Source organism: Ailuropoda melanoleuca, chromosome 17 (genome assembly GCF_002007445.2).
Source record: "Ailuropoda melanoleuca isolate Jingjing chromosome 17, ASM200744v2, whole genome shotgun sequence".
Lineage (NCBI taxonomy): Eukaryota > Metazoa > Chordata > Mammalia > Carnivora > Ursidae > Ailuropoda > Ailuropoda melanoleuca.
The window spans coordinates 2,265,191-2,292,077 of NC_048234.1; the positions used below are offsets into that span (position 1 = coordinate 2,265,191).

At 57.1% G+C, this 26,887-nt stretch overlaps 2 protein-coding genes across 2 annotated transcripts; both read left to right on the forward strand.

The window, feature by feature from the left end:
- The first annotated feature begins 857 nt into the window (after positions 1–857).
- SLC35G6 (solute carrier family 35 member G6) lies at positions 858–2,930 on the forward strand. The gene has a single exon (XM_019805111.2). It carries the CDS (start codon positions 1,233–1,235, stop codon positions 2,337–2,339), a length of 1,107 nt encoding a protein of 368 aa, XP_019660670.1. The 5' UTR covers positions 858–1,232; the 3' UTR covers positions 2,340–2,930.
- Positions 2,931–4,169: 1,239 nt separating this feature from the next.
- On the forward strand, positions 4,170–26,887 carry POLR2A (RNA polymerase II subunit A). Its single transcript, XM_002924427.4, has 29 exons — positions 4,170–4,262; positions 12,602–12,734; positions 12,880–13,016; positions 13,109–13,282; positions 13,366–13,647; positions 13,863–14,024; positions 14,129–14,349; positions 14,519–14,651; positions 15,120–15,244; positions 15,342–15,552; positions 16,297–16,506; positions 16,650–16,818; positions 17,008–17,102; positions 17,240–17,443; positions 17,583–17,805; positions 18,232–18,415; positions 18,817–18,988; positions 19,081–19,186; positions 19,280–19,485; positions 21,874–22,098; positions 22,240–22,486; positions 22,780–22,880; positions 23,654–23,758; positions 23,799–23,981; positions 24,164–24,367; positions 24,539–24,725; positions 24,815–24,928; positions 25,080–25,229; positions 25,331–26,887. The coding sequence occupies exons 1-29, from the start codon at positions 4,170–4,172 to the stop codon at positions 26,485–26,487; spliced, it is 5,913 nt and encodes a 1,970-aa protein (XP_002924473.1). The 3' UTR covers positions 26,488–26,887.

Sequence of the window (26,887 nt, forward strand, 5' to 3'; positions counted from 1 at the left end):
CGCCCCCTGCACGCCCTTCCCTCGGCGGGGCACAGCGCCCGGAGCACGCACACCCTCTCCGCAGACACACAACATGGCAGGCTCACAGTCCGGCCCAGTGGGACCCGCAGACCCAGGCTCCGCACACTCGCGGGGGTTAGCCCTGGACACACGCACATAACCACCCCTCCGGGCCCCCCACCAGGCTGCGGGCCAGGCAGGCCCCAGCCCTACAGAACAGGCGCACGTCAATGACTACCGGTGCAGATGAACGCGCAGCTTGGTACTTTGTCCCCACCGGCAGAAATATCCACATCTATATACTTGTGCGTAAATGCAGAGGCCTTGCTGTGCGCCCCTGGGACACTACCCACAAAACTCCAGGTGGAAGCACACGCTGAAGAAACACACATTCCTGAAACTCCAGAGGGACAGTCCCAGAGACTCCTCCCTGGTGTTCAAAAATTCAGAACTCAGGAGACATAGGGCCCAGCCCTCAAAGCTCCTTCCCGCAAAAGCTCCCTGAAACGAGGTGAGACATACATAAACAAAGTAATGTAACGCCAAAGCAGTCTCATTACAGAGCCACTCTGAAAGAGGAAAAGAAAGAAAGACAGAGAAAGAGAATGAGACAAACTTTGGAGCCAGAGACAAACAGAAAGCCAGCCAGGTTGGAAACAATGAGAAACTAGGCCCACCCCCACCTCAGGAAGGTTCCAGGGAAGAACCTCCCACCCCCACCTCAGGAAGGTTCCAGGGAAGAACCCCACTCCCACTCCAACCAGGTCACAAGGGCTGGAGCTCCGAAGGGACCAGGCCCCCTGAGCCAGGAGTAGAGGAGGAAGTCCAGGGAAAGATGGTGAGTGTGGGGGTCAGGGAGGCATAGCCCCCTTCCCCGTAGCTCCTGACTGCTCCCTTTGGTCTCTTCCCCTAAAACTTTCCCAGCTGTCCTGGAGACACCCACAAATGAAACGCACAATGGTGTACCCACATGTCCCCGGAACCTGTGACATCACACAGACGCCCGGGATCGGAGGCTGCCTCCCCTTCCCCAAACCAACAGAGAGCTGTGGGGTCTTCTTTTTCTTCTCCGCAGAGCTGCTTACCCAGAGAAACACGATGCTCCAAGACCGTTCACCCCCTGCTTCCTGCTTTAGAGGCCCAAGGCCCACACCATACCCCCTCCTCCAGTTTCAGGCCCTTTCTAGCTCCCGAGAGTTCTCAGCAACACCGCCCGCCCTCGCTACTGTCCCATGAGGTCCCAGACCCCAGCCTGGCATTCGGCCGGCCCTGGGGCCTCCGGGGCCATGGCTGCCCTAATGCCCCAGCTCCTTTCTCTCTCACAGGCTGGCAGTCATCCCTACTTCAACCTGCCCGACTTCACCCAGCCATCGCCGCCCTCCACTCCGCCCAGCCTCCCCTCGCACCAGCGCTGCCGGCCCTCCGATGCCACCAAGGGCCTGCTCGTGGCCCTGCTGGGTGGGGGCCTGCCTGCTGGCTTTGTGGGCCCCTTCTCCCGTATGGCGTACCAGGCTTCCCACTTACCCTCGCTGGAGCTGCTTATCTGTCGGTGTCTCTTCCACCTCCCCATTGCCCTACTACTGAAACTGCGTGGCGACCCACTGCTGGGACCTCCCGAGGTCCGGGGCCGGGCCTGCCTCCACGCCCTGCTCAACGTCCTCAGCATTGGATGCGCCTACAGCGCGGTTCAGGTGGTGCCTGCTGGCAACGCAGCCACGGTCCGCAAGGGTTCTTCCACCGTCTGCTCTGCCCTCCTCGCCCTCTGCCTCGAGAGCCAGGGTCTCAGCGGCTACGACTGGTGTGGTCTGTTGGGCAGCACCCTGGGACTAATCATCATTGTGGGACCTGGACTAGGGACACTGCAGGAGGGGACGACGGGCCTCTACACCGCCCTGGGCTACGTGCTCGCGTTCCTGGGCGGCCTGGCATTGTCGCTGGGGCTTCTGGTCTATCGCTCCCTGGACTTCCCCTCTTGCCTACCAACAGTGGCCTTCCTGTTTGGCTTGGTGGGGCTGGTGGGCTCCGTGCCAGGCCTCTTTGTACTGCAGACCCCTGTGCTGCCCAATGATCCTCTGAGTTGGAGCTGTGTGGGGGCCGTGGGGATCCTCGCCCTGGTCTCCTTTGTGTGTGTGAGCTATGCAGTCACGAAGGCCCATCCCGCCCTGGTGTGCGCCGTCCTGCACTCTGAGGTGGTGGTGGCCCTGGTGCTGCAGTATTCCGTGCTCTATGAGACCGTGGCGCCTTCCGACATCATGGGAGCAGGGGTGGTGCTGGGCAGCATTGCCATCATCACTGCCCAGAACCTCAGCTGTGAGAGGGAAGGGCAGGTGGAGGAGTGAGATCGAACTTGAGAGCCTGGGGGTTGGGGGGGGCAGGGGGAAATAGAAGGAGAGACTGGAATACAAACATGGGAGAAGTGACCGGAAAAGAGCTGGTATGGGAGAGGGACACCCCTGGGAGTCAGGGGTGGAGAGGGGACTCTACCTGGAAGACCTGAAACAAGCCATGGAGACCAAGAGATGAGGAGTCTAGGTTGGGGCTTAGGGATCAGGGCATAACTACAGGGTAAGTAAGGTCTGAGGAGCAAACCAAAGGGGCTGAGAGGCAGGCGGCCGTGAGCCACGGGGAGGATTTTTCCCTCAGCAGCAGAGAGAAGAGCACTGGGGCTGGAGTGTTGGGGGGCTTTCAGGCAAACGGACAGAACGAGCAGCTGGGGTAAGGGAGCGTGCCTTTTTTCCCCTGAGAGACAGTTTCCTTTCCTCATGATTATGCCCTTCCCCCCCCCCGCCGGGTGGTGACGTGACATTGACATCAAACAAGGATCACTCTGAATGTGGCTGTGCACTTGGTGTCATCTCTGCTTTGGAAGGAGAGTGAAAGTCCTAGTCCGCTCTCATTGGAGAATCCCTTGGGATCCCTGCCCCCTCCCCCCACCCCCACCAATCTTGTTTCTGAAATATTCTAGAAGGGGGTAGGATTTCCTAACGTTCAGACGCCTTGACCCTGAATCCCCCAGGACTTCTGTGTTCCGCCTCATGGCTAATCTGCTTTTCCTGGATTGTCGCGGTCCCGTGATCTCTCCCGGACAGCGGCCAGCCTCCTTCCGGAGAAGGCTCCCCGAGCGGAGGCCTCTTCGAGCGGCTCGGGCCGGGGGCTCCAGGGCCAGAGTTCTGTACAGCGCTCCCTTGGAGGTCGGGAGATGCCCAGCTGTCCCAGGAGGCCGCTCGACAAATACCAGCTACTTCCGGACAAGCGATTGGCCTCGCCATCTTGATCGGTTCATGCATATTCAGCGTGCCTACTGCATATTCATGACCAAGGACCTCCCCCCCCCCCAGCGCTCCCCCCTCCGGGAACCCTCTTGGGAGGACCCGGCCGGCCCCGCCTCCTTCATTACCGATTCTCAGAACAGACCATTTTCCAGCGGAGGGAGGGGGGGAATATTAATCGGAGACTTTTGCTGAAGACGAAAGCACGGTCCAAACTAGAATAAAAGCGGCCTGTATTTCCCCTCGGTCCTTCAAACCTTAAATCTCAGGGCGGGAGAGGGCAGAGAGGGGAGGCGGCGGGGTAAAACACGTTCCCCTCCCCCGCGTCACTTCGAAAGGTCGCCCAACCAGGGCGCGGAGGAGGGACGACCAACGACTCGAGCGCGCGCTCCGTGCAGGCCGGCGCAGTCGACCCCGTAGCGCAAGGGAGGGCGGGAAAGGAAGGGGCGGGGATGCAGGGGCGAATCTATAAAGGGCGTCATTCGGCCAGTTCGCTCCTCAGAAGCGCCGAGAGCGCGGCCGGGACGGTTGGAGAAGAAGGCGGCTCCCGGAAGGGGGAGAGACAAACTGCCGTAACCTCTGCCGTTCAGGAGCCTGGTTACTTATTTATTCGTTACCTTTTTCTTCTTCCTCCCACCCGAAACCTTTTCCTTCCCCCCCTTCTTTATTTTCCTTTTTGGGAGACGAAAAATCTCCGGAAAGGGGGAGGAGAGCTCCTTTCGCTCCTTTTTCACTTCCCCGCCTCCTTCCCTCCCCCACCTTTCCCTCCTCCGGCTTTTTCCTCCCAACTCGGGGAGGTCCTTCCCGGTGGCCGCCCCGACGGGGTCTGAGCACCTAGGCGGAGGCGGCGCAGGGTTTTTGTAGAGAGGTTTGCGCCTGCGCAGCGCGCCGGCCTCCGCGATGCACGGGGGCGGCCCCCCCTCCGGGGACAGCGCATGCCCGCTGCGCACCATCAAGCGAGTGCAGTTCGGAGTCCTCAGTCCGGATGAACTGGTAAGCGGCCCTGCCCTCCCTCTGGTTCCCGCACGGCGCGGGCGGGGCCTGACTGTGGCCGCCCGGGCGACGGGCCGCCGAAGCCGAGTGTCGCGTCTCCGGGACGGGGGCCGGGCCGCAGCGGGGTGGAGGGAGATCGGGGGACCGACGCCGAAAGAGAGCAGATGAGCCCTGGGGGTGGGTGGGGGGCGCTTTGCAGGTTCGGATGAGAAGCCGGACCCCAGATCTTTATTCCCCCCTCCTCCCTCCGTAACTATTCGTTGAACGCCTGCTGTGTGATAGACAACGACAAACGCTAGGTTTGCAGAGCTGGACCAGACGCAGGAGGACCTTGCCTCCTATTGGCACTGTCCATGGGAACGGGCAGGGGAGGCAGACAGTAAACATACAAATAAAGGAGCAAACAAAACAATTCAGCTCGTGGCAAGTGCTTTGAATGGAGCGAAGGGGAGTTACCGAGGAGTGAGGCTTCTGTGGGCGGGGTGATGTCAGGGTCCGAGAAGCCCCCTCAGGGGAGGTGACATTACCTGGATGAGGAGGCAGCCAATCCTCTGGGCCACAGATTCTAGGACAAGAGCTTTTCAGGCAGAGGAGACCACAGGTGCGAAGGGCCTGAGGAAGACATGAACTTGGTGTGTCTCAGAGGCTGGAAGAAGTGCCCGTGTGTGTGACTGGGGTTTAGACAGGTGAGGAGAGTCACCGAAATGGGCTGGAGAAGCATGAAACTGGGCAGGCCCGGTGGGATGTTGTAAATCATGGTAAGGAATCTGAGTTTAATTGTTTTTAATAGGAAGGCTTTGCAGAATTATAAGCCGGAGAGTGACATCAAGTTTACATTAAAAAAACCCCCAAACTACTAAAACTTGGGTTGCTCTCTGAAGAACTGATTGTGGGGCAGTGCTAAGAAAGGGAGCGGGAGACATCAGGTAGTAGGGTGGTTCTGGGGGAGAGCTGTTGGTGACTTGGACTCCTTTATGGAGTGAACAGGAGGGAGCCAGGTGTCTGGAGAGAATGGCATTGAATGGCCACGTTTGTGGATGGAAACAGTTTTGCTGGAGGACAAGGCACAGCCGCGTTTAAGTTAGGGGCCAGAACGTCCTAAGCTTACACCATACTAAATAAATGCCAGGTGGAGTTAAGCTTTAAATCTAAAAAGCAAAACTCGAAAGCACCAGTGAAATACAGAAGGCTTGCGGGGGCTGATTCCAGGGGCAGAACCCCTTCACGGTAATGAATGAATTATCGGTAAATTTTATTGAGTGTCTATCACGTGCTAGGCCCCGAGCTAAGCATTTTTTCTTTTAAGATTTTAAGTAATCTTTACACCATAACATGGGGCCAGAACTCACAACGCCGAGATCAAGAACCACATACCCCATTGACTGAGCCAGCCTGACGCACCAGCATTTTATATACAAGGAAAAGCAGGGCACATTTCATTACATAAAAATAAGAGCCACTTCTCTTTATCAGAGGCACCATGGATGGCTAAAAACAGATTGGGAAACAATATTTGCACTGTGGTAGTCAAGGTTAGATTTCTTAATATACAAGGAATGCTTACAAATCAGTAAAGAAGCACACACGTATTAGACAGATAAAGGGTACAAAGAAGCTCACAGAAGTAGTGCAATGGCCAATAAAAAATGCTCAGTTTACTAATGAAAACAGGCAAGTTAAAGTTTTTTCCTTTATCTGATTTTTCTGTGCTGGCAAAAGTATTGGGAAATAAGCATGTTTATACATTGTAGAAGGATAAACTGATATAGCCTTTTTGGAGGACAGTCTGACAGTTTTATCAGTCGTTTACTGCGTATTCCTTGGTCCAGCAGTATCACTTCTAAAATTTTATCCTTATATAAAAAACTCTAAATTTCTGCTCTGGAGCATGCCCTTCCCCGGGTCTTGCCTGGTTCAGCAACCAGACAGTGGCCAGACCATTCATCCACTTACTCAGGCCAAAAACCTAAAAGCTGTCTTTAATCTTTTCCTTCTCACAACCTGCGCTTGGTCCGTCTGCCAGTCTGTCAGCTCTGTCTTCCGAAATGTGCCTGGAATCCAGCCATTTCTGACCATCTCCATCTGGACCGTCATGTCCCACTCCACCATCATCTTTCCCATGGAATACTGCTGCAGCCCTAGCTCCTACTTGTTTCGCAGTTTGCAGAGCCACTAAAGAGTTCTTGTTATCAGTCTCTGCCCTGCATGGAATCCTCTCTGGAGGGTCCAAACTGCTTTCTCTGAGCTGCATTGAGGTCCTGGCTTATCTGGCCCCTGCCTGCCTCTCCAGCTCATTACCAAACTCCCCCTTGGGTCATCTTTAAGCAAACCGACCTGCCTGTTCTTCCAACACTACGAGTTCTTTCTTGCCTCAAGGACTTTATTGTTCACTGTTCCTGCTGCTTAGAGCAACATTGCCCAGACCTACCCAGGCTTATTCCTTTACATCCATGTATTCTGTGCTCAGATGTCCTATTCTTAGGACGGCTTTCCTGACCACCCTGTTTCAATAGCATCCCCCCTGCATCCTTTCACCCCTGGTCTTTAAGTAATCTCTGCACTCCATGTGGGCTCAAACTGACAACCCCAGATCAAGAGTTGCATGCTCTTCTGACTGAGCCAGTGGGGTGACCTCCAACCCCGGTCTTGACTTTATTTTACTTCATAGCTTGCCACTCTGAAAGGATTCATTTTCTGTTTCTTGCTCCCTCAAAGAGAATGTAAATTTCATGAGGGCCCCTGTATTCACGTCTGTAATTTCGGCATCTCAGAGTGTGCCCGGCATATAATCGTGGTGTGATGAGAATGAGTTAAATTAATGAGTAATGGAGTAATTGGAAAGGACACAAAGATATGTGTAGAACGGTTTTTATCACAACGTTGTTTGGAAATGATATTGTTTGAAATTATAAATTGCCTAAATATTTGCTAATAGGAATTCTGTGGAGTTAACTGGAACAAGAGCTTCCCAACAGGGTGAATCCCGTGTTCCCAAACCGTGCTGAGCCAGTGCAGCAAGCTCTCAGGGGCCCAGGGGGAGATTTAAGGTTTCGAAGTTCGGGAAGATCAGCTGACAGTTGCCTTTCGACATTAGGTGGCGCCAAATCCCTTTCAGTGACGTCATATTGGGGAAGCTGGATTTTTAGTAGTTACCAAATACAGGCCAAAAAAAAAAAAAAATGCGTAGAACAAGAAATAAGGGTGATGCTGTCCAATCTGATCCCAAGATCTGCCAGGTCGTACAGGGCCCAGCAGGTGTCAGAAGTAAGTCATTGTGGTTATTTGGGAAATAATAAAAATATTTTTTTAATATATTGTAACCTTTCTCCATTTATGTGTGTTTTTTTAAATGGCTCTGAAGTTGGTAGGACGTAGGTGTTTATTAAGTTGCTTGGCCTCGGGTACTTACTGAGTGGGTCTCTTTGGACCTAGGGGTGACACGCTTGAACTACTAAGGGCTCTGTGAACTGATGGACTTCAGGGATCTGAGAAATAAGTTGCTGACCAGAATGCGGAGTGAGACCCTGTTCATGTAAAAAATAGGAGCCTGATTGCATTTTAGAAAACGTGGAAGGCTGGTGGTTCACAAAACAGAGGCCGTCTCTGGTGTGCAGGGGTGCGGGGGGCTTGGGTTTCGCCCTTCACTGCTTGCAGTTGATGTAATGCTCCGGTGTCTCGAGGGAATAACAGTTCCGCTTCGGGGAGGAGGATCGGAGGGAAGGGGCCCGTTGTGGAACAGACGACATCTAAGAGGAGAGTGTTTTCCAGAAGTCTTGGGGAGGGCTGTGTGTCAGCACTGAGGGCTTTTGGAATTCGCTGCAGGACAGAACTGTTGTCTTGGTGGTTGTCATGGGTGTGGATGTTGCTGAGTCCTGAGGGAGAGGAAGCAAGGAGGGTCAGCGCTCCCGGCTCTATGCAAAGCTGGTACAAAGTCAGCGGTGTTGGGAGCTCGATGACACTTGAAGAGGTTGACTTCTGTTCATAAAAAGCTATTGTCTACCGTGAAAAGGATCATTTTATTTATTTATACCCCAACTTATTCCCGGAAGGATTTAAAACATCCTCATAGGGGCGCCTGGGTGGCACAGTGGTTAAGCGTCTGCCTTCGGCTCAGGGCGTGATCCCGGTGTTCTGGGATTGAGCCCTGCATCAGGCTCCTCCGCTATGAGCCTGCTTCTTCCTCTCCCACTCCCCCTGCTTGTGTTCCCTCTCTCGCTGGCTGTGTCTGTCTCTGCCAGATAAATAAAATCTTTAAAAATAAATAAATAAAATAAAACATCCTCATAGATGTGTGCTACCTCGGTGGGTCAGAAGCTTATTCTCGCTTCAGATTATTTATAATCGAAGGAGGGATTTCCTGCACATGCAGCAAGGATTTACTGGCCCTGTGCCAGGCGCTGATCCTTGCCCTCAAGGGTTGCAATCCAGTGGGAGGGCCAGATGAGTAAACAGGTAATGACGGTGGGGCTGAGAATCCTGCTGGGGGGTGTGCGGTGAGGCTAGGGAGGCCCTCGGTGGCCATTGCAGAGAGGTGACATTTGAATCAGGTGTTAAAGAATGTAAAGTTTCCCGGAAAGGAATTTTGAGAGCTCTGTTGCAATGGGAGGGGGTGCAGAAGGGGAGCACGTCTGTAAGAGGGGGTTCAACCCAGTTCCAAGGACCATGTATGTTTTACTAAAGGCAGAGAAAAAAGGAGTACTTTTTTTAAAGATTATTTTACTTGAGAGAGAGATACCGAGCAAGAGGAGGGGTAGGGCTGAGGGAGAAGCAGGCTCCCCGCTGAGCAGGGAGCCGGACAGGGAACCTAGGATCGTGACCTGAGCCGAAGGCAGATGCCTCACTGACTGAGCCCCCCAGGCATCCCAAGAGTTTTTTGTGTATTGTTTTATTTAAGATTTTATTCTGAAGTAATCTCTATGCCCAATGTGGGGCTTGAACTCAAACCCAAGGTTCTTAACCCAAGGTTAAGTCTTATGCTCCAGCACTGAGCCGGCCCGTTGCCCCTAAAGAGAACTGGTATTTACTGAGAATCGACAGCAGGCTTCTTGTGGCCTCAGGGGCACCCCTGGGACCAGCTTCCCCCTCAGGAGCCTAACCCTTATCACCTGGGTAGCGAGACCAGTGTTTGGAGGAAGGGTTGGGGCTAAGGTAGTTTGTATATAATCCAAAATGACAGTTTGTTACGTTGTGGTGGGGAGATTGTCCAGAACATTCCAGAACAGCCCTGGCCCCCGTCGCAGTACGTGGAAGCAGGTAGTCCTTAGCAGGTGGGTGGCTTGGTGAGGGAGGTGCGTTTGCGCATGATTTCCCTCAGCTCCCTCCGTGGTGACCTTTCTGGCAGCCACACTCAGGCTTGCGTCTGCCTCCCTGTGTTTCAGTCGAGGTGAGCAAAGCCTTTCGTGTTTCTCAGAAGACACAATGTAGCTGATGGGGCGCCAGCTTTGTGAATTTAGTCCCCCCAGTCCTGTCTTCCTGAGACTTCTCCAGGTCATCGTGACGAGCATTGTGGGTGTTAGAACCTCTTGCATCAATAGGCCATTTGGTTTCTGCTCAGCAGTGGCTAGTCAGATCCATTATGGGGGCATTGCTGGCCTGACTGGCAGGGGACAGCCTTCTCTCTTTTTTCCAGGGTCTTTGAAGGCACTTCCCTGCAGCCAAGGGCCCTAAGCAGTTAAGTTCAGTCTAACAAACATTCATCAGGAGCCATGGGGTCCAGGACGATAGAGAAATGCTGTCTGCTGAGAGATACTGACAATCCTTGGGGAAGACGGAGGCCCCAGTAGATAATTTCATTGCATTGTGAGATGCACAGTGATAGAGGGGTTATGGAAGCTCAAGAGGAGGCTCTGGAAACACTTTCTGGAAGAAGCAAGGCCTGAGTCTTTAAATAGCGGTTAGCCTTGGGGGGCAGGGCCTTGCAGACCCAGCTAAGAGCATGTATGAAGACCCGGTGATGGGGGACCACAGGGGACTCCATCACTGATGTGGAAAAAGAAAGGAAAGTAGAAATGTCCTAAAACCCTTTTTGTAAGCTGTCCTGCTGAGTTTAGACATCATTCTGAGCGCAAGAGGGTCTGAAGGTTAGATTTCCATTTTAGAAAGAGCACCCCAGCTGCGTGGATGGATGGGAGAGAGGCTGACCACCTAAGGAGCGCCCTGATGGGAACCCCCGAGGAAAGGCCTGGCCTGAGGCAGTGGTTGGAGGCATGCAGCAGAGGGGCCAGGTTCGGAGACTGTTGAGGTGCAGACAGCCAGTGCCGGTGCTGGGTGGATGGTAGGATCGGTGGGTGTCGTTCCTGAGCCCCTGCCCCGTCCTGGGCTTAAGCAGGTACACAAAGTTACACAGTTCGTGAGTGGCAGAACCGGGATTGCAAACCAGAGGTCTCTGGCTCAGGCTGCGCTTGGTAAACCCGTTTGTGCCTGAGGGTGAGGACGGGCAGGGGCAGGTTTTGGACTTGAGTGCCACCAGCTTAGGCGGGGTGAGGGAAGAGGAGGATTTTTGTGGAGAAGGGAGTTTGCTGTTAGACGTTGAATTTGATTCAGTAGATAGTTTATTTTTTTATTTGTTTAAAGATTTTATTTATGTCAGAAAGAGAGAGCACGTGAGCACAAGCAGGGGGAGTGGCAGAGGGAGAAGCAGATTCCCCACTAAGCAGAGAGCCCGATGCGGGACTCGATCCCGGGCCCTGAGCTCATGACCTGAGCCGAAGGCAGACAGTTAATCAGCTGAGCTAGCCAGGTACCCCTTGATTCAGTAGAGAGTTTTATACGTGAATCCAAAGTTCAGAAGCAAGGGGAGGCCTGGAGGCAGAGTCGGACCTCTTCGGGATACAGTGAGCCTCGAGGGACAGCAGGCCCACTGCCTCCAGGGTGTGGATGAGCTACAGCCGAGGGGCGGGGCGGAGTTTGAGGAGCAGACGGAGGCAGAGGAGCTGAGGAAGGAGACTAAGAACTGACGCCGAGAGGTGGTCGGGTGGGAGCTCCGGTGCCGTGTGTGTGTGTGTGTGTGTGTGGGGGGGGGGTGCTGACGAGCTCAGGCTGGGCGGGCCTGCCGGCTTTGGCAGAGCGCCACTCCTGGGTCTCTCGGGCCTGGTGTGGGGGCTGCGGGGAAGACGGATCACTGGGGTGTGCTGATTGGAACTCCCTGTCCTTTTGCCCAGCGTCGGAACAATGCACAGGCGACCCTGGCTCTGTCACTTTCTAGCTGCCTGTCCTTGGGCCTGTGGTGTCATCATCTGTGAAATGGGGACAGTGATGCGTTTTTTATCAGTTAGCTGTGATGATCACCTGGAAGCCGTGTCTCAGGGTTGCAAGAATTGTGTCTGTGCTGCAGCTCGGAACAGTGGGATGGGTGTGTGTTGGGCCTGGACAGGGTTGGGTTTGAGTCCTGCTGGCTCCCCTTGGACAAGTCACTTCATGCAGCCTCAGGTTCCTCCTGTCTGAGCGACAGGACCTCACTCATAGAAGGCGAGTGGATGGGTTGAGAGAAACAAGGTGCACAGAGTGCGGTTGGCGCCCAGCATGAAGTTGACTCGCCAGTCGAAGCTTTTCTTAAGTTTAATAAGTTCCTCCCTCTGGAAGTTGAGTGGGTCAAATCCAGCTAATGTCAAAGTCCTTGGTTTTTAATGTGCGAAAACTAAAGGTTTCTTCAGCCCACCTCTCGCCCATACCTGCTCTGAGCTCCTGCATCACCCACTCCCTCCTCGAGGGGGTCCTTTGAGTCTGGGGCCCCACCTTTCTCAGGATTCCGCCTTCTGGTTCTGCCTCCATCTCTTGGGGCGCCGGGGTGCCCTTTTGCTCCAGCACCTGCCTCCCTCATCTTATCCTGGGATCTCCATGTAAACAAGGATGGGTTTGGCTACTGGGCCGTCGGGGAAGGAGGAGGTGACAAGGATGGGGGCAAACAGTGGCTGGCTGGAGGAGCTGAAGCTAGGGGGCCAGGCGTGTCTAGTACCATCCCCTGCCAGGCACGCAGATTCGGGGCTTGATTTCAGCTTTGGGGAGGAAGCAAGGCATTGATTTTTTTTTTTCCGCCCTTGAAACAACTTAATTCTTTTTGTGGTTAAATCCTATGGATGGCAACAAGCTGGGATTGAGCCCAGAGGGGTGTATGGGGTTTAAGTCCGAGAGGTAGGCGGCTTGTATGCAGGCCAGGGTGAACGGGATGCGAGTCTGAGAGCCCTCTCCCACCTGGACAGGGACCAGGACCCCCGATATTTGGCGCTAGCACTCCCAGAGGAGCGGACCCACTCATATGTTGTTCCCCTTTGAGGCCTTCGCATGTGAAGGCTGGAAACTAAGAATCCTGTTTAGTTGTTATTGGCCTTTTTTTCCTGTAGAAACGAATGTCTGTGACAGAGGGCGGTATCAAATACCCCGAGACGACAGAGGGCGGCCGCCCCAAGCTTGGGGGGCTGATGGACCCGAGGCAGGGGGTGATCGAGCGGACTGGCCGCTGCCAGACCTGTGCAGGTGAGTGCAGGGGGGCTGGCACGGGGTCCCTCCGGGGGCGGGAGGCTTGAGTCCTTGAAGAATCCCGGACCTGGGGGCGGAGCCTGGGGGACCTAGGCTCTGAGGTGCGAGCCGGGACGAGGGTGTGAGGTGTGTGTCCCCATAGGAAACATGACAGAGTGTCCCGGCCACTTTGGCCACATTGAGCTGGCCAAACCTGTGTTTCACGTGGGCTTCCTGGTGAAGACGATGAAAGTGTTGCGCTGCGTCTGCTTCTTCTGCTCCAAGCTGCTCGTGGACTCTGTGAGTGGGGGCGGGCCCTGGCCTGGGGGAGGGCTGGCTTCGTGGGGGGACCGAGGAGCGACCAGACTGACCCTGCTCGGCTCTGTCCGCAGAACAACCCAAAGATCAAGGACATCCTGGCCAAGTCCAAGGGGCAGCCCAAGAAGCGGCTGACACACGTGTACGACCTGTGCAAGGGCAAGAACATCTGCGAGGGCGGAGAGGAGATGGACAACAAGTTCGGCGTGGAGCAGCCGGAGGGCGACGAGGACTTGACCAAAGAGAAGGTAGCCGCGGCCGGGCCGGCAGGAGGGGGGCCGGCAGGAGGGGGACGGGTCTCCGGACTCACCGGCCCCTCTGTCTCCGGAAGGGCCACGGTGGCTGCGGGCGGTACCAGCCCCGGATCCGGCGCTCGGGCCTGGAGCTGTACGCCGAGTGGAAGCACGTCAACGAGGACTCCCAGGAGAAAAAGATCCTGCTGAGTCCCGAGCGAGTGCACGAGATCTTCAAGCGCATCTCGGACGAGGAGTGTTTCGTGCTGGGCATGGAGCCCCGCTACGCGCGGCCCGAGTGGATGATCGTCACCGTGCTGCCCGTGCCCCCGCTCTCTGTGCGGCCTGCCGTGGTGATGCAGGGCTCTGCCCGCAACCAGGTCAGCGGCTCCTGGGGCCCGGCCGGTCGCGGGATGGCTGGCGGGCGGAGGGGAGGGAGCCCGGGGTGGAGCCCGGGTGCCCGGGTGACCGTGCCCCCTGCCAGCCCCGTGCCTTTGAACGAGGTCCTTGACTTAGTTGAGGATCACGGAGGGGCTTCCGCGTGTGGGAGGTGAGGGGCCAGCCGGGCCGTGACGCTGCGGACTTCCCACCGCAGGACGACCTCACTCACAAGCTGGCGGACATCGTGAAGATCAACAACCAGCTGCGGCGCAACGAGCAGAACGGCGCGGCGGCCCACGTCATCGCGGAGGATGTGAAGCTTCTCCAGTTCCACGTGGCCACCATGGTGGACAACGAGCTGCCCGGCTTGCCCCGCGTGAGTGCGCGCCCCGCCCTGGGCCCGCGAGGAAGTGTGGTGGGGGCTCTCCGAGCTCTGGGGCAGGACCCGTGTGACCGCCGGCTGCCCGCGTCTCCCCACAGGCCATGCAGAAGTCTGGGCGCCCCCTCAAGTCCCTAAAGCAGCGCTTGAAGGGCAAGGAAGGCCGGGTCCGGGGGAACCTGATGGGCAAGCGAGTGGACTTCTCGGCCCGCACCGTCATCACCCCCGACCCCAACCTCTCCATCGACCAGGTTGGCGTGCCTCGCTCCATCGCCGCCAACATGACCTTTGCGGAGATTGTCACGCCTTTCAACATCGACAGGTGGGCTTGGTCTCTGGAGCCCTGCCTGGAGAGCCAGGGGTGGAGGGGGCACGTGAGGGGACGGGCTTGGAGCCTGAGGCGGAGAGCGCTTCCACCTGCGGCCCTGGGGCAAGGGTGGTGACAGGGCTTCCGGGGAGGCCTGTGTTCAGTGCGCCCCTGCCCTTCCCAGACTTCAGGAGCTGGTGCGCAGGGGGAACAGCCAGTACCCAGGGGCCAAGTACATCATCCGCGACAATGGCGATCGGATTGACCTGCGTTTCCACCCCAAGCCCAGTGATCTTCACTTGCAGACCGGCTACAAGGCATGGAACAGGCCAGGGCTGCTCTTCCCACCCCGAGCGGGAGGCTCTCTGGAGTGGGGGCTGCCGGCAGGGGGCGCTCTAAGGCTGTCCTGTTTGTTAGGGTCCATGCCTGGGGCGTCTCTAAAGACCACTGCTCTCCTGGGCAAGCTCTGACACCCAGGGCGGGGCTTGCGCTAACCCAAGCGCGGCACCCCAGGTGTGCATGACAGGGAAGGGAGATCCGGGGAGGAACAGGACAGAAGGCTTCGCGTACGGAGTCTCTGGGTTTTCTCCTGCGACAGAGTTCGCTGAGGCTGGTGGATGCCATGCTTTGTCCTCCCCTCACCTGGTGTCTGGCCCGAAGGGGTGGTTGATAAAGTGTTCCCCATGAAATCGCAGCCTTCTTTCCCACCTGCAGAGCATTTCAGGCCCACTGCCTTCCCTTCTTAGCAAGTCCCTTCCTCTGAACTCGTCAGCTTCCCTCCCCAGGTGGAGCGGCACATGTGCGACGGAGACATTGTCATCTTCAACCGGCAGCCGACTTTGCACAAAATGTCCATGATGGGGCATCGGGTCCGCATCCTCCCCTGGTCTACTTTTCGTTTAAATCTGAGGTCAGTCCCCTGGCCCAGGGAGGTGGGCAGGGCCAAGTGGCTCCCTGATGCTTCACCACGGCGTCTCCCTGAGCCCGGCCCCTCTCGGTCACTGCAGTGTGACGACGCCGTACAACGCTGACTTTGACGGGGATGAGATGAACTTGCACCTTCCACAGTCCCTGGAGACCCGGGCAGAGATCCAGGAGCTTGCTATGGTGCCACGTATGATTGTCACCCCCCAGAGCAATCGCCCCGTCATGGGCATCGTGCAGGACACGCTCACGGCCGTGCGCAAATTCACAAAGAGAGACGTCTTCCTGGAGCGGGTGTGTGCTCCTGGGGAGGGGGCCCAGCTCGGACGGGCACAGTGGCCGGGTGGCGAGGGGAGGATGGGGACGAAGAGCTGTGACGTCTGCCTTGACTTGCCCCACGCTGACCTGTGTGTGAGGCAGAAGGAGAGAGGAGACGGTTAGGAAGGTCAGCGGCCGAAAAGGGCTTATGGCTTTAGCTTCCCGTTCAGGTTTTTAATGGCGTTTTTCCCTGTTTAATTCTTTAAGATGTCATGTAATTTCAGCTACTTTTAGAAAGGAATGGTGAGGGGCGCCTGGGTGGCACAGCGGTTAAGCGTCTGCCTTCGGCTCAGGGCGTGATCCCGGCGTTATAGGATCGAGCCCCACATCAGGCTCCTCCATTATGAGCCTGCTTCTTCCTCTCCCACTCCCCCTGCTTGTGTTCCCTCTCTCGCTGGCTGTCTCTGTCTCTGTCGAATAAATAAATAAAATCTTGAAAAAAAAAAAAAAGAAAGGAAAGGTGAAAGGGAAAAATAAATGGTTTCGTTATGGTTTTATTTGCTATTTTTGCCATCACTCAGTTCGTAATTATCGTAAGTGATTTGTATTTCTCGTTCAAGAGGAGAAACTCGGAGTCTCACTGTCGTAATGAATTTTTAGTTAAGTTTGGAAAACACTTCCCTGGTCCTCCGCCTCCGCAGTGCAGCCTTCAGCCGCTGCCCGTGACCTTCCCGGCGCGGCCTGCAGTGCTGACGTCTGGTCTTGTGCTTCCTCGCGCAGGGGGAGGTGATGAACCTGCTCATGTTCCTGTCCACATGGGACGGGAAGGTGCCGCAGCCGGCCGTCCTGAAGCCGCGGCCCCTCTGGACGGGCAAGCAGATCTTCTCCCTCATCGTCCCGGGCCACATCAACTGCATCCGCACGCACAGCACCCATCCCGACGACGAGGACAGCGGTCCCTACAAACACATCTCCCCCGGGGACACCAAGGTGGGGGGGCCACCGCGGGGGCCTTGAGTGGGGTGCTGTGTGCCCAGGTGGTGGTGGAGAAGGGGAGCTGATCGTGGGCGGGGACGGGATTTGGACCTGGGGGTGCCACCGCGGGGGCCTTGAGTGGGGTGCTGTGTGCCCAGGTGGTGGTGGAGAACGGGGAGCTGATCATGGGCATCCTGTGTAAGAAGTCTCTCGGCACGTCGGCCGGCTCGCTGGTCCACATCTCTTACCTGGAGATGGGCCACGACGTCACACGGCTCTTCTATTCCAACATTCAGACCGTCATTAACAACTGGCTTCTCATCGAGGGTGAGCAGAGGGCTCGAGTGAGCCTGCTCCTTGAATCCAGACTCTCCCTGTTCTCAGCATTTCTCTTCCATCCTTCGCTTGTTCCTCCTTGGATTTGGGGTTCCTCCGCCAGCTCTCTTGGCTGTGATTCCATCCCAGGTTTTGGGGGGAGCCTAAAGAGGGCGTTGATGGTGCTTCTCTTATCCCTAGGTCATACCATTGGCATTGGGGACTCCATCGCTGACTCTAAGACCTACCAGGACATTCAGAACACTATTAAGAAGGCCAAGCAGGATGTGATAGAGGTGCGTGGAAAGGCCGGGCCAAGACCGAGTGACCGGCGCTCAGAGTCGTTGAAGGGAGCGTCTGCGACAGCAGGGCTGGGTGTGAGGGAAGGGGGAGCAGAACAGACACCGAGCCCTGCCGCCTGCCTTGCACCCAGGTCATCGAGAAGGCTCATAACAATGAGCTGGAGCCCACCCCAGGGAACACTCTGCGGCAGACCTTTGAGAACCAGGTGAACCGCATTCTCAACGATGCCCGAGACAAGACTGGCTCTTCCGCCCAGAAGTCCCTGTCTGAGTACAACAACTTTAAGTCCATGGTCGTGTCTGGGGCCAAAGGTTCCAAGATCAACATCTCCCAGGTGGGGACCCTTGTCTTTCCAGATGTGGGCCACGGAGAACACTGGGAGCACGGGGGTAGGTGTGTTTGGGGGGAGCGTGCTGAGAACTCTGACTCCACGTGCAGAGGGAGTTAGGTGCACCCCACCGTTCATTCCCCAGGTCATTGCTGTCGTGGGGCAGCAGAACGTGGAGGGCAAGCGGATCCCGTTTGGATTCAAGCACCGGACTCTGCCTCACTTCATCAAGGATGACTACGGGCCCGAGAGCAGAGGCTTTGTAGAGAACTCCTACCTGGCCGGCCTCACGCCCACCGAGTTCTTCTTCCATGCTATGGGGGGTCGCGAGGGACTTATCGACACGGCCGTCAAGACTGCTGAGACTGGTGAGGCCTTCGAGCCTGTGCTGCTGCTAGGGGCGCTGCAGGCCAAGGAGCCCCCCGGGGTGGGGCCGGGGGGTTCTCGGGCTAAAGCCTCCCATTCCAGGTGGGTGATTTTGTCTCTTGTGGAAGGAATAGCAACTGAAGCCCAGGAGCTGGGGCAGGGACAGGGCCTTGTGGTCTCTCTCGCAACCTGTCCCCAGGGGCTGGCTCCTAGGGGACTCTTCTAGGCCCTGGTCCCAGCTGGTGGCGGGCATGGCTTTCATGGAGAGGACTTGGGGGCCAGGGGGCTACTAGCTGGCTCTTCTGAGGTCCAGGTGGGTGAAGGCCCCAGAGCAGCTGGCGAGGCTGGAGATCAGGCTCTCTGGGCTTTGGTGTCGTCTCCCTGCCCCTGGCCCGTACCCGGACCCATACCCGGTGCCCTCCGTGCAGGGTACATCCAGCGGCGGCTCATCAAGTCTATGGAGTCGGTGATGGTGAAGTACGACGCCACCGTGCGCAACTCCATCAACCAGGTGGTACAGCTGCGCTATGGCGAGGATGGCCTGGCCGGCGAGAGCGTCGAGTTCCAGAACCTGGCTACCCTGAAGCCATCCAACAAGGCTTTTGAGAAGAAGTGAGGAGGCTGCAGGCGGGTGGTTCTCGGCCCTGGGGCTCACGCCAGCATCCTAGGACACCCTTCCCTGCATGCAGAGAGACCACTGGCCCAGAGTGTGCCTTGCAGTCACCCTTAGCTCTTAGAGCCCTTTGTCCCTCTTGGCGACAGCAGCTGCATGGTGGAAGGGGCTGGGGGGGAACAGACCTAACCCAGCCCACCTTGTCCCCAGTGACGGTACGAGGAAGCTCAGGCGGGCTGGCCCCGGCTCAGGTCCTGTTGGCCGTCCTGGGCCCTAGACCTTGAATTTCCCTGCCCCAGGTGCTTGGCTCCAAAGCCCCGTTCCGCAGGCCATGCGGGAGCCTTGTGGGGATCAGCCCCCGGGCCCACCTGCCCCTGGCTGCACGTCCTGCCCCCTGCAGGTTCCGTTTCGACTACACCAACGAGAGGGCCCTGCGGCGCACTCTGCAGGAGGACCTGGTGAAGGATGTCCTGAGCAACGCGCACATTCAGAACGAGCTGGAGCGGGAATTCGAGCGGATGCGTGAGGACCGGGAGGTGCTCAGGGTCATCTTCCCAACTGGCGACAGCAAGGTGCGTACGGGCCCGGAGGTGGGGCCGGGGAGCTGCTGCCCCCGCGGGGCTGTGCCTGACTCCTGACCGCCCCCCGCCGGGTCCTGCCTCAGGTGGTCCTCCCCTGTAACCTGCTGCGCATGATCTGGAATGCTCAGAAGATCTTCCACATCAACCCCCGCCTGCCCTCCGACCTGCACCCCATCAAGGTCGTAGAGGGTGAGTAGCTGCCCCGCGACCCCTGGGCCAGGCTGGGGGACCGGAGTGAGCCAGGCCCTGGTGTGCCACGTCTTGACCTCCTTTGGCCCCCAGGAGTCAAGGAATTGAGCAAGAAGCTGGTGATCGTGAACGGGGACGACCCCCTGAGCCGGCAGGCGCAGGAGAACGCCACGCTTCTCTTCAACATCCACTTGCGGTCCACGCTGTGCTCGCGCCGCATGGCCGAGGAGTTCCGGCTCAGCGGGGAGGCCTTCGACTGGCTGCTCGGGGAGATCGAGTCCAAGTTCAACCAAGCCATCGTGAGTGGTGTTCTCACCTCAACCTTGCTTTTCTCCTTTAACCTGTTGACTCGCCTGGGCTCTGTGCCCACCATCGCCTGGTAACGGCTTCTGTTCACCGAGGGACTGCGCTGTGCCGAGTCCTGTGCTTGGGGCTTTACGCTTCATTCCCTGGCGGGCTTGATATGACCCGAGCAGGTTGTTCCCAAGTCGCACAGGAACACCGGGCCGTGGAGGGAGGGGGTGACTACTCCAGGAAAGAAGCCGCCTGACTGGGATAGGAAATGGGAGGGTCGTTGTTTATTTTCTTCAAGTGCCTGCTGTGTGCCGAATTCCAGTTTAGACGGAGGTAAGGAATCAGGAGAGTGAGTAGGAAAGAGATTTATAGATACTAGGATAGACCATCACTTTTAAGTGAGGATTTTACAGGGTAGTGGGAAGACAGAAGCATTATAATTAGAGGCATGGCTGAGGTTACGTGCGATATAAATCCAGTTTTACAAATTAAATAATTAAAATGCATCAGGGAATACTACCGAACATGATTGAAAGAAAGAAAGAAGGCTTAAGCAAGAGGAAGGACATCCCGTGTTCACATATTACAAGATTTATGTCGCTAAATGGCGATAATCCCCAAAATGATCTATAGACCCAACGCTGTCCCTGTCAAATCCCAGCTGCCTTTTTTGCAGAAATTTATAAGCTGATCCTAAAATTCATATGGAAATGCAGGGGACCAAGAATAGCCAGACAGTTTTGAAAAAGAACAAGATTGGAGGACTCATTTCAAAACTTCCTGGAGAGTTGCAGTTCTCGAGAGAGCGTGATGCTACGTAAGGATGCATAGGGAGTGAATGAAACTTGAGTTGGTGGCTCAGAGTTCACAGTCGTTACATTTTTGTCAAGGGCGTCAAGTCGATCAAACAGGAGAAAATAAGTCTTTTCAACAGATGGTGCTGGGTGGGCGCCTGGGTGGCTCAGTCCTTTAAGCAGCCAACTCTTGGTTTCGGCTCAGGTCATGGTCTCATGGTTTGTGAGATCGAGCCCTGCCTCGGGCTCCGTACTCAGCGGGGTGGGGATCTGCTTGAGATTCTCTTCCTCTGCCCTTCCCCTGCACATGCTCAGTCTCTTTCTCTCAAATAAATAAATCTTTAAAAAATAATAACGTTGGGACAACTGGACATCCACATGCAAAAGATTGAAGTTGGATCTCTGCCTCACGCTGTATAGAAAAATTACTTCAAGTGCATTAAAGACCTAAATATAAGAGCTGAAGCTGTAAAAAGTTTTAGAAGAAAACTTAAGGGTAAATCTTCATGACCTTTGATTAGACAGTGGAGCCTTCAGTCTGCGCCAAAGAGCACAAAAAAAGACAGAGTGGGTTTCATCCAAATTAAAAACTTGTCCTTCAGAGGGCATCAGCAAGGGAGTGAGAAGACAACCCAGAACAGGAGGAAAGATTTGCGACCGTCCCACACATAAAGAACACATAGAGGACTACAAGTCAGCAACAAAAAGAACGCTGTCTACGGGCTTGAATAGACATTTTACCCCAAAAAATACGTGTAAGTAACCCGTAAACGCATGAGAAAAGACACTCAGCGCCGTTAGCCTCCCAGGAAGCGCAGCTGAAGGCCCAGGGAGCCACGGCTTGGTGCTTCTCAAGTTTAGGATGGAAAGAGGCTGTGGGCGAGGCCGTGGAGCAGTGGGAAGTCTCCCAGGCCGCCGCGGCGGCCGCTGGGGGGCCTCGGGTGGTCACAGTCTGCTGTTCCCGTGAAGAGTAGACGCAGGTGTCGTTTGAACCAGCAAATCCACTCCTCGGAATATACCTGAGAGACGAGTGTACTGAGAGAGTGTTCCCAGAAAAGCTAGCGCACAGACGTCCGTGACCCCATCGTTCGCAACAGTCAAGCCGGGGAAACAGCCAAAGTCCATCCGCTGCCGCATGGGTAAACAAGTCTGCCAAAGCATGCAAGGGAATGTTCTGTGGTAGAAGTGACGAGGTGCCAGGCCGTGCGAAGACCGCAGTAAACCTGCAGTGACTGAGCGGAGCCCGCCTGCAGAGGCCGCGGACCCTAGGACTCTCATGGAAAGGTTAGATTTTATGGTATGTGATTGTAACCTCAGTGAAAATAAACTTCGGGGAGCCCCCCACTTGGAGCACTGATATGACATGAGCGTTCAGCCTGTAACGTTAGCACATTCTAGAAGTTAGGGTTTCAGGTGGCAGAGTACCTCCTTCCAGGCGTGTGGCGTAGCCGGTGCAAACGTGTGAGGGTGCGAGAGTTAGACTCCGCCGTGTCTGGTCTCCCTTGTCCCAACGCCGGTGTCGCTGTCCTGACTGCAGCTCGTCACTCGCCAGAAGGGAGGCGTCTGCTCTTTCTGACACTGGCTTCTCTTGCTCTGTAGGCCCATCCTGGGGAGATGGTGGGTGCCCTGGCTGCACAGTCCCTCGGAGAACCGGCCACCCAGATGACCTTGAACACCTTTCACTATGCTGGTGTGTCTGCCAAGAACGTGACTCTGGGTGTGCCCCGCCTCAAGGAGCTCATCAACATCTCCAAGAAGCCGAAGACACCTTCGCTCACCGTCTTCCTGCTGGGCCAGTCTGCTCGAGATGCTGAGAGAGCCAAGGTAGGGGCTGGGTGGATGGGCTCCCTGGCGGGAGGAAGAGGAGGAGAGCCCTTCCCTTGAATGCATGCTCTCTACAGGGAGGTTTGGAGAGGCCTTTAGAGCCACCCACACACCTGTGTCCCCAATCCCTCCTTGTCCCAGGACATTCTGTGTCGTCTGGAGCACACGACATTGAGGAAGGTGACCGCCAACACAGCCATCTACTACGACCCCAACCCCCAGAGCACGGTGGTCGCAGAGGATCAGGAGTGGGTGAACGTCTACTATGAGATGCCGGACTTCGACGTGGCCCGCATCTCCCCGTGGCTTTTGCGGGTGGAGCTGGACCGGAAGCACATGACTGACCGAAAGCTGACCATGGAGCAGATTGCCGAGAAGATCAATGCCGGTAAGGCTAGGAGGGCGGGCCCAGCTCGGGAGTCTTGCCTGGGACAGATGTGCCTGGGCTCCCCATCTGTCCCGTCACTGCCCGCCAGCCCCCCGCGAGCCACCCACCCTCCCCACCTTCCATGTGCCTGCTCTGCTCCTCGGGGGCGTCCCTGCAGTTCTCCTCTGCTCCCTTTCCCTTCTCCATGTTTCCCCTCCTAGAGGGTTCTGGGAGGAGGAGGGGAAGCCAGAAGAGCGCCCCGTAGGGGGAGTCCTGTCGCCATTGTCTTTCTCACGGCCGCTTTTCCCCACCAGGTTTCGGCGATGACTTGAACTGCATTTTCAACGACGATAACGCCGAGAAGCTGGTGCTCCGAATCCGCATCATGAACAGCGACGAAAACAAGATGCAAGAGGTAAGGGGGCCCGAGAGGACAGTGAGAGTCTGCAGTAGAACACTGGCGAACCTTGTTCGGGACCAGAGACATGAGAGCGAGAGTGGGTGGAGGTGCCGGTCACACTGGCTCATGGAGGCCGGCCGTGATTTCCAAAAGTTCTAGTAGCAAAAACGTTTGAAAAGTGAGGTGGCAGCCGTGTAGACCCAACAGGTGGTGGTAAAGTGGGGGAGACCCTGGGCTCTCCCTCCATGAGGCTCCTGCGTGAGGGCGGAGGGCAGAGTTGGCATGTCCTGTGGAAAGTGGGTGACACCAGCGGCCGCGAGCCCCGAGACAGTGCTGCACTGCTGACTTCGCTCCTGGGCGCGGCTCCTGAGAAAGCGCTCAACAGACGGGGTGCCTGGGGCCTGAGTCACGAAAGCGTGGAGCCCAGTGTGGGATGGTCGGAGAGTGGATCTGGGAGTTGTGGTGGGTCCCAACAGAGTAGAGAGCAGCTCTGTACACGGGCCCGCGGGGGCCGCAGCGAGCTGGGGGGGGGGGCGCACCGGCGCCATCACGGCCTTTGGGGCGCGCGAATGCACACGCGGAAATCGTGTTGGGATGGTGGGGTCTGGCTGCCTTCCCTCAGGTTTCTTTTAGGATCACAAAACTATGATAAAAGGTGGCGTCAGAGAAACCGAGGAGGGCAGAGTGTCGGGCCTGACCTGACTCTTAGGTCCCTGGGGAGGCTGTGGTTCGGGGTGAGCCTGGGAGGAGATGAGGGTTCTAGGACTCTGGCCTCACTCTCGGTGTAGGAAGAAGAGGTGGTGGACAAGATGGACGACGATGTTTTCCTGCGCTGCATCGAGTCCAACATGCTGACCGATATGACCCTGCAGGGCATCGAGCAGATCAGCAAGGTCAGCCCCACCCCACCCCCCCCGGCACCATCCCCTGCAGGTGTATATGCACCTGCCGCAGACGGACAACAAGAAGAAGATCATTATCACGGAGGATGGGGAGTTCAAGGCCCTGCAGGAGTGGATCCTGGAGACGGACGGTGTGAGCCTGATGCGGGTGCTGAGTGAGAAGGACGTAGACCCTGTGCGCACCACGTCCAACGACATCGTGGAGATCTTCACGGTGAGCCCCCGGAGCCCCTCTGCCCCGCTCTCTTCCCGAGATCCCCGGGTGTCTGGCAAGCGGTGGCCTCCCGTGTTCTCTCTGGGCATTTGCTCGCTCAGGTTTCTGCAGGCCTGAGTCCACCGTTGAGTGCGGGCTGCCCCGACTCCTGACTGACCCTTCACCCCTCCCCGCCGTGCCAGGTGCTGGGCATCGAAGCGGTGCGGAAGGCTCTGGAGCGGGAGCTGTACCACGTCATCTCCTTTGACGGTTCCTATGTCAATTACCGCCACTTGGCTCTTCTGTGTGACACCATGACCTGTCGCGGCCATTTGATGGCCATCACCCGACATGGGGTCAACCGCCAGGATACGGGCCCTCTCATGAAGTGCTCTTTTGAGGAAACGGTAAGGACAGACCACGCAGGGTGGAAGGAGAGGGGGTGGGACGAGGGAGTGCTGTAGGAAGAAGGGGTGCAGCAGAGTGACCGTGGGCACCGGGCTCGGCCACTGCCCTTGCCCCATCGGAGCACGGGGTGTGGCGGCGTCTCACGGGCCCCCCGAAATCGGGTCATTCAGGTGGACGTGCTGATGGAGGCAGCCGCTCACGGAGAGAGCGACCCCATGAAAGGGGTGTCTGAGAACATCATGCTGGGCCAGCTCGCCCCGGCCGGCACCGGGTGCTTCGACCTTCTGCTCGATGCGGAGAAGTGCAAGTACGGCATGGAGATCCCCACCAACATCCCCGGCTTGGGGGCCGCTGGACGTGAGTAGCTGCCCAGAGCTGGCTGGGGGGGCGGGGGGCACGGCCGGTCCCCAGGTGCGGTTCTCAGGAGTCCCTGTGCTGCTTCACAGCCACTGGCATGTTCTTCGGCTCGGCGCCCAGTCCCATGGGAGGAATCTCTCCGGCCATGACTCCCTGGAACCAGGGCGCAACTCCAGCCTATGGCGCCTGGTCCCCCAGTGTTGGTGAGTGACCCCGCCCAGGAAGAGGGCCCTGGGGGTGAAGCGTCGCCGTGTCGGAGTGCTGGAGGCCAGGGAGCTCTGGGGACGGTGTTGGGCAGGGTGGGTCGGTTGGGCTCCAGCTCTGGTGTTGACTCCTGTTTCTCTGACATCACAGGGAGTGGAATGACCCCAGGGGCAGCCGGCTTCTCTCCCAGCGCTGCCTCAGACGCCAGCGGCTTCAGCCCCGGGTACTCCCCTGCCTGGTCTCCCACACCAGGCTCCCCGGGCTCCCCTGGCCCCTCGAGCCCGTACATCCCCTCACCAGGTGAGCTGTCCCTGTCTGTTGGGGCCAAGTTTCTTTCCTCCCCAATCCTGCGTTCTGGGTGACTTTCTGTCCCTTATGTCTTTTTGGCTTCTTTCCCACAGGTGGTGCCATGTCTCCCAGCTACTCCCCAACATCGCCTGCCTATGAGCCTCGCTCCCCTGGGGGCTATACGCCTCAGAGCCCCTCTTACTCCCCCACGTCGCCCTCCTACTCCCCCACCTCTCCATCCTACTCTCCAACTAGTCCTAATTACAGTCCCACGTCACCCAGCTACTCCCCAACTTCTCCCAGCTACTCCCCGACCTCGCCTAGCTACTCTCCCACCTCTCCCAGCTACTCTCCAACCTCTCCCAGCTACTCCCCAACCTCTCCCAGCTACTCTCCGACCTCTCCCAGCTACTCCCCGACCTCTCCCAGCTACTCGCCCACCTCTCCCAGCTACTCCCCAACCTCTCCCAGCTACTCACCCACTTCTCCCAGTTACTCGCCCACGTCCCCGAGCTACTCGCCCACGTCCCCGAGCTACTCTCCCACGTCCCCGAGCTATTCCCCGACGTCCCCGAGCTACTCGCCAACCAGCCCTAACTATTCTCCAACCAGTCCTAATTACACCCCGACATCACCCAGCTATAGCCCGACATCACCCAGTTACTCCCCGACAAGTCCCAACTACACACCCACGAGCCCTAACTACAGCCCAACCTCTCCAAGTTACTCTCCAACTTCACCCAGCTACTCCCCAACCTCGCCAAGCTACTCCCCGTCAAGCCCACGGTACACACCACAGTCTCCTACCTACACCCCGAGCTCCCCCAGCTACAGCCCCAGCTCCCCGAGCTACAGCCCAACGTCGCCGAAGTACACCCCCACCAGTCCCTCCTACAGCCCCAGCTCCCCAGAGTACACCCCAACCTCCCCCAAATATTCGCCTACCAGCCCAAAATACTCGCCCACCTCCCCCAAGTACTCACCCACCAGCCCCACCTACTCGCCCACCACCCCAAAGTACTCCCCAACATCCCCTACTTACTCGCCAACCTCTCCGGTGTATACCCCGACCTCCCCCAAGTACTCGCCTACTAGCCCCACCTACTCGCCCACCTCCCCCAAGTACTCGCCCACCAGCCCCACCTACTCGCCCACCTCCCCCAAAGGCTCTACCTACTCACCCACTTCCCCTGGCTACTCGCCCACCAGTCCCACCTACAGCCTCACCAGTCCGGCCATCAGCCCGGACGACAGTGATGAGGAGAACTGAGGGTGCGCGGGGCGCAGGGCAGCCCGGGTGGTGCCCTCGTGGGGCACAGGCCCCCAGCCCACCTCCCGTGTACATAGCTCCTGTGACAAAGTTCCTCGTTGAAGTTCTGGTCCCGTTTCCGCTGGGGCTTCTTGTCTTGTTCTCCATTGTGCTGTCTCAGAACCCACTCACCCTGCTGTGGTGGTCTCCTTCCTACCCCACCCGCCCCAGGCCTGTCCCCAAATCGAGGCTCCCTCCTTGCCTGTGGCTTGACTGGGGGTAAAGGGTGTTTTAACTTCTTAGGGCGGTTCCTGCCTTGGGTCGTTATATCTGATCCTCGGGAAGAACGAAGCTAAAGCTGCCTTTTGTCTGTTGTTTTATTTTTTGAAGTTTAAATAAAGTTTACTAATTTTGGCCAAAA

What these genes read in the sequence shown, in the direction of transcription:
- SLC35G6 (XM_019805111.2), top strand. Translation starts at nt 1,233, where the DNA reads ATGAGGTCCCAGACCCCAGCCTGGCATTCGGCCGGCCCTGGGGCCTCC.
- POLR2A (XM_002924427.4), top strand. Translation starts at nt 4,170, where the DNA reads ATGCACGGGGGCGGCCCCCCCTCCGGGGACAGCGCATGCCCGCTGCGC. An exon ending in CCGCTGCCAGACCTGTGCAG is followed by an intron (nt 12,735 to 12,879) that starts GTGAGTGCAGGG and finishes GTGTCCCCATAG; the next exon opens with GAAACATGACAGAGTGTCCC. An exon ending in CGGCTTGGGGGCCGCTGGAC is followed by an intron (nt 24,726 to 24,814) that starts GTGAGTAGCTGC and finishes GCTGCTTCACAG; the next exon opens with CCACTGGCATGTTCTTCGGC.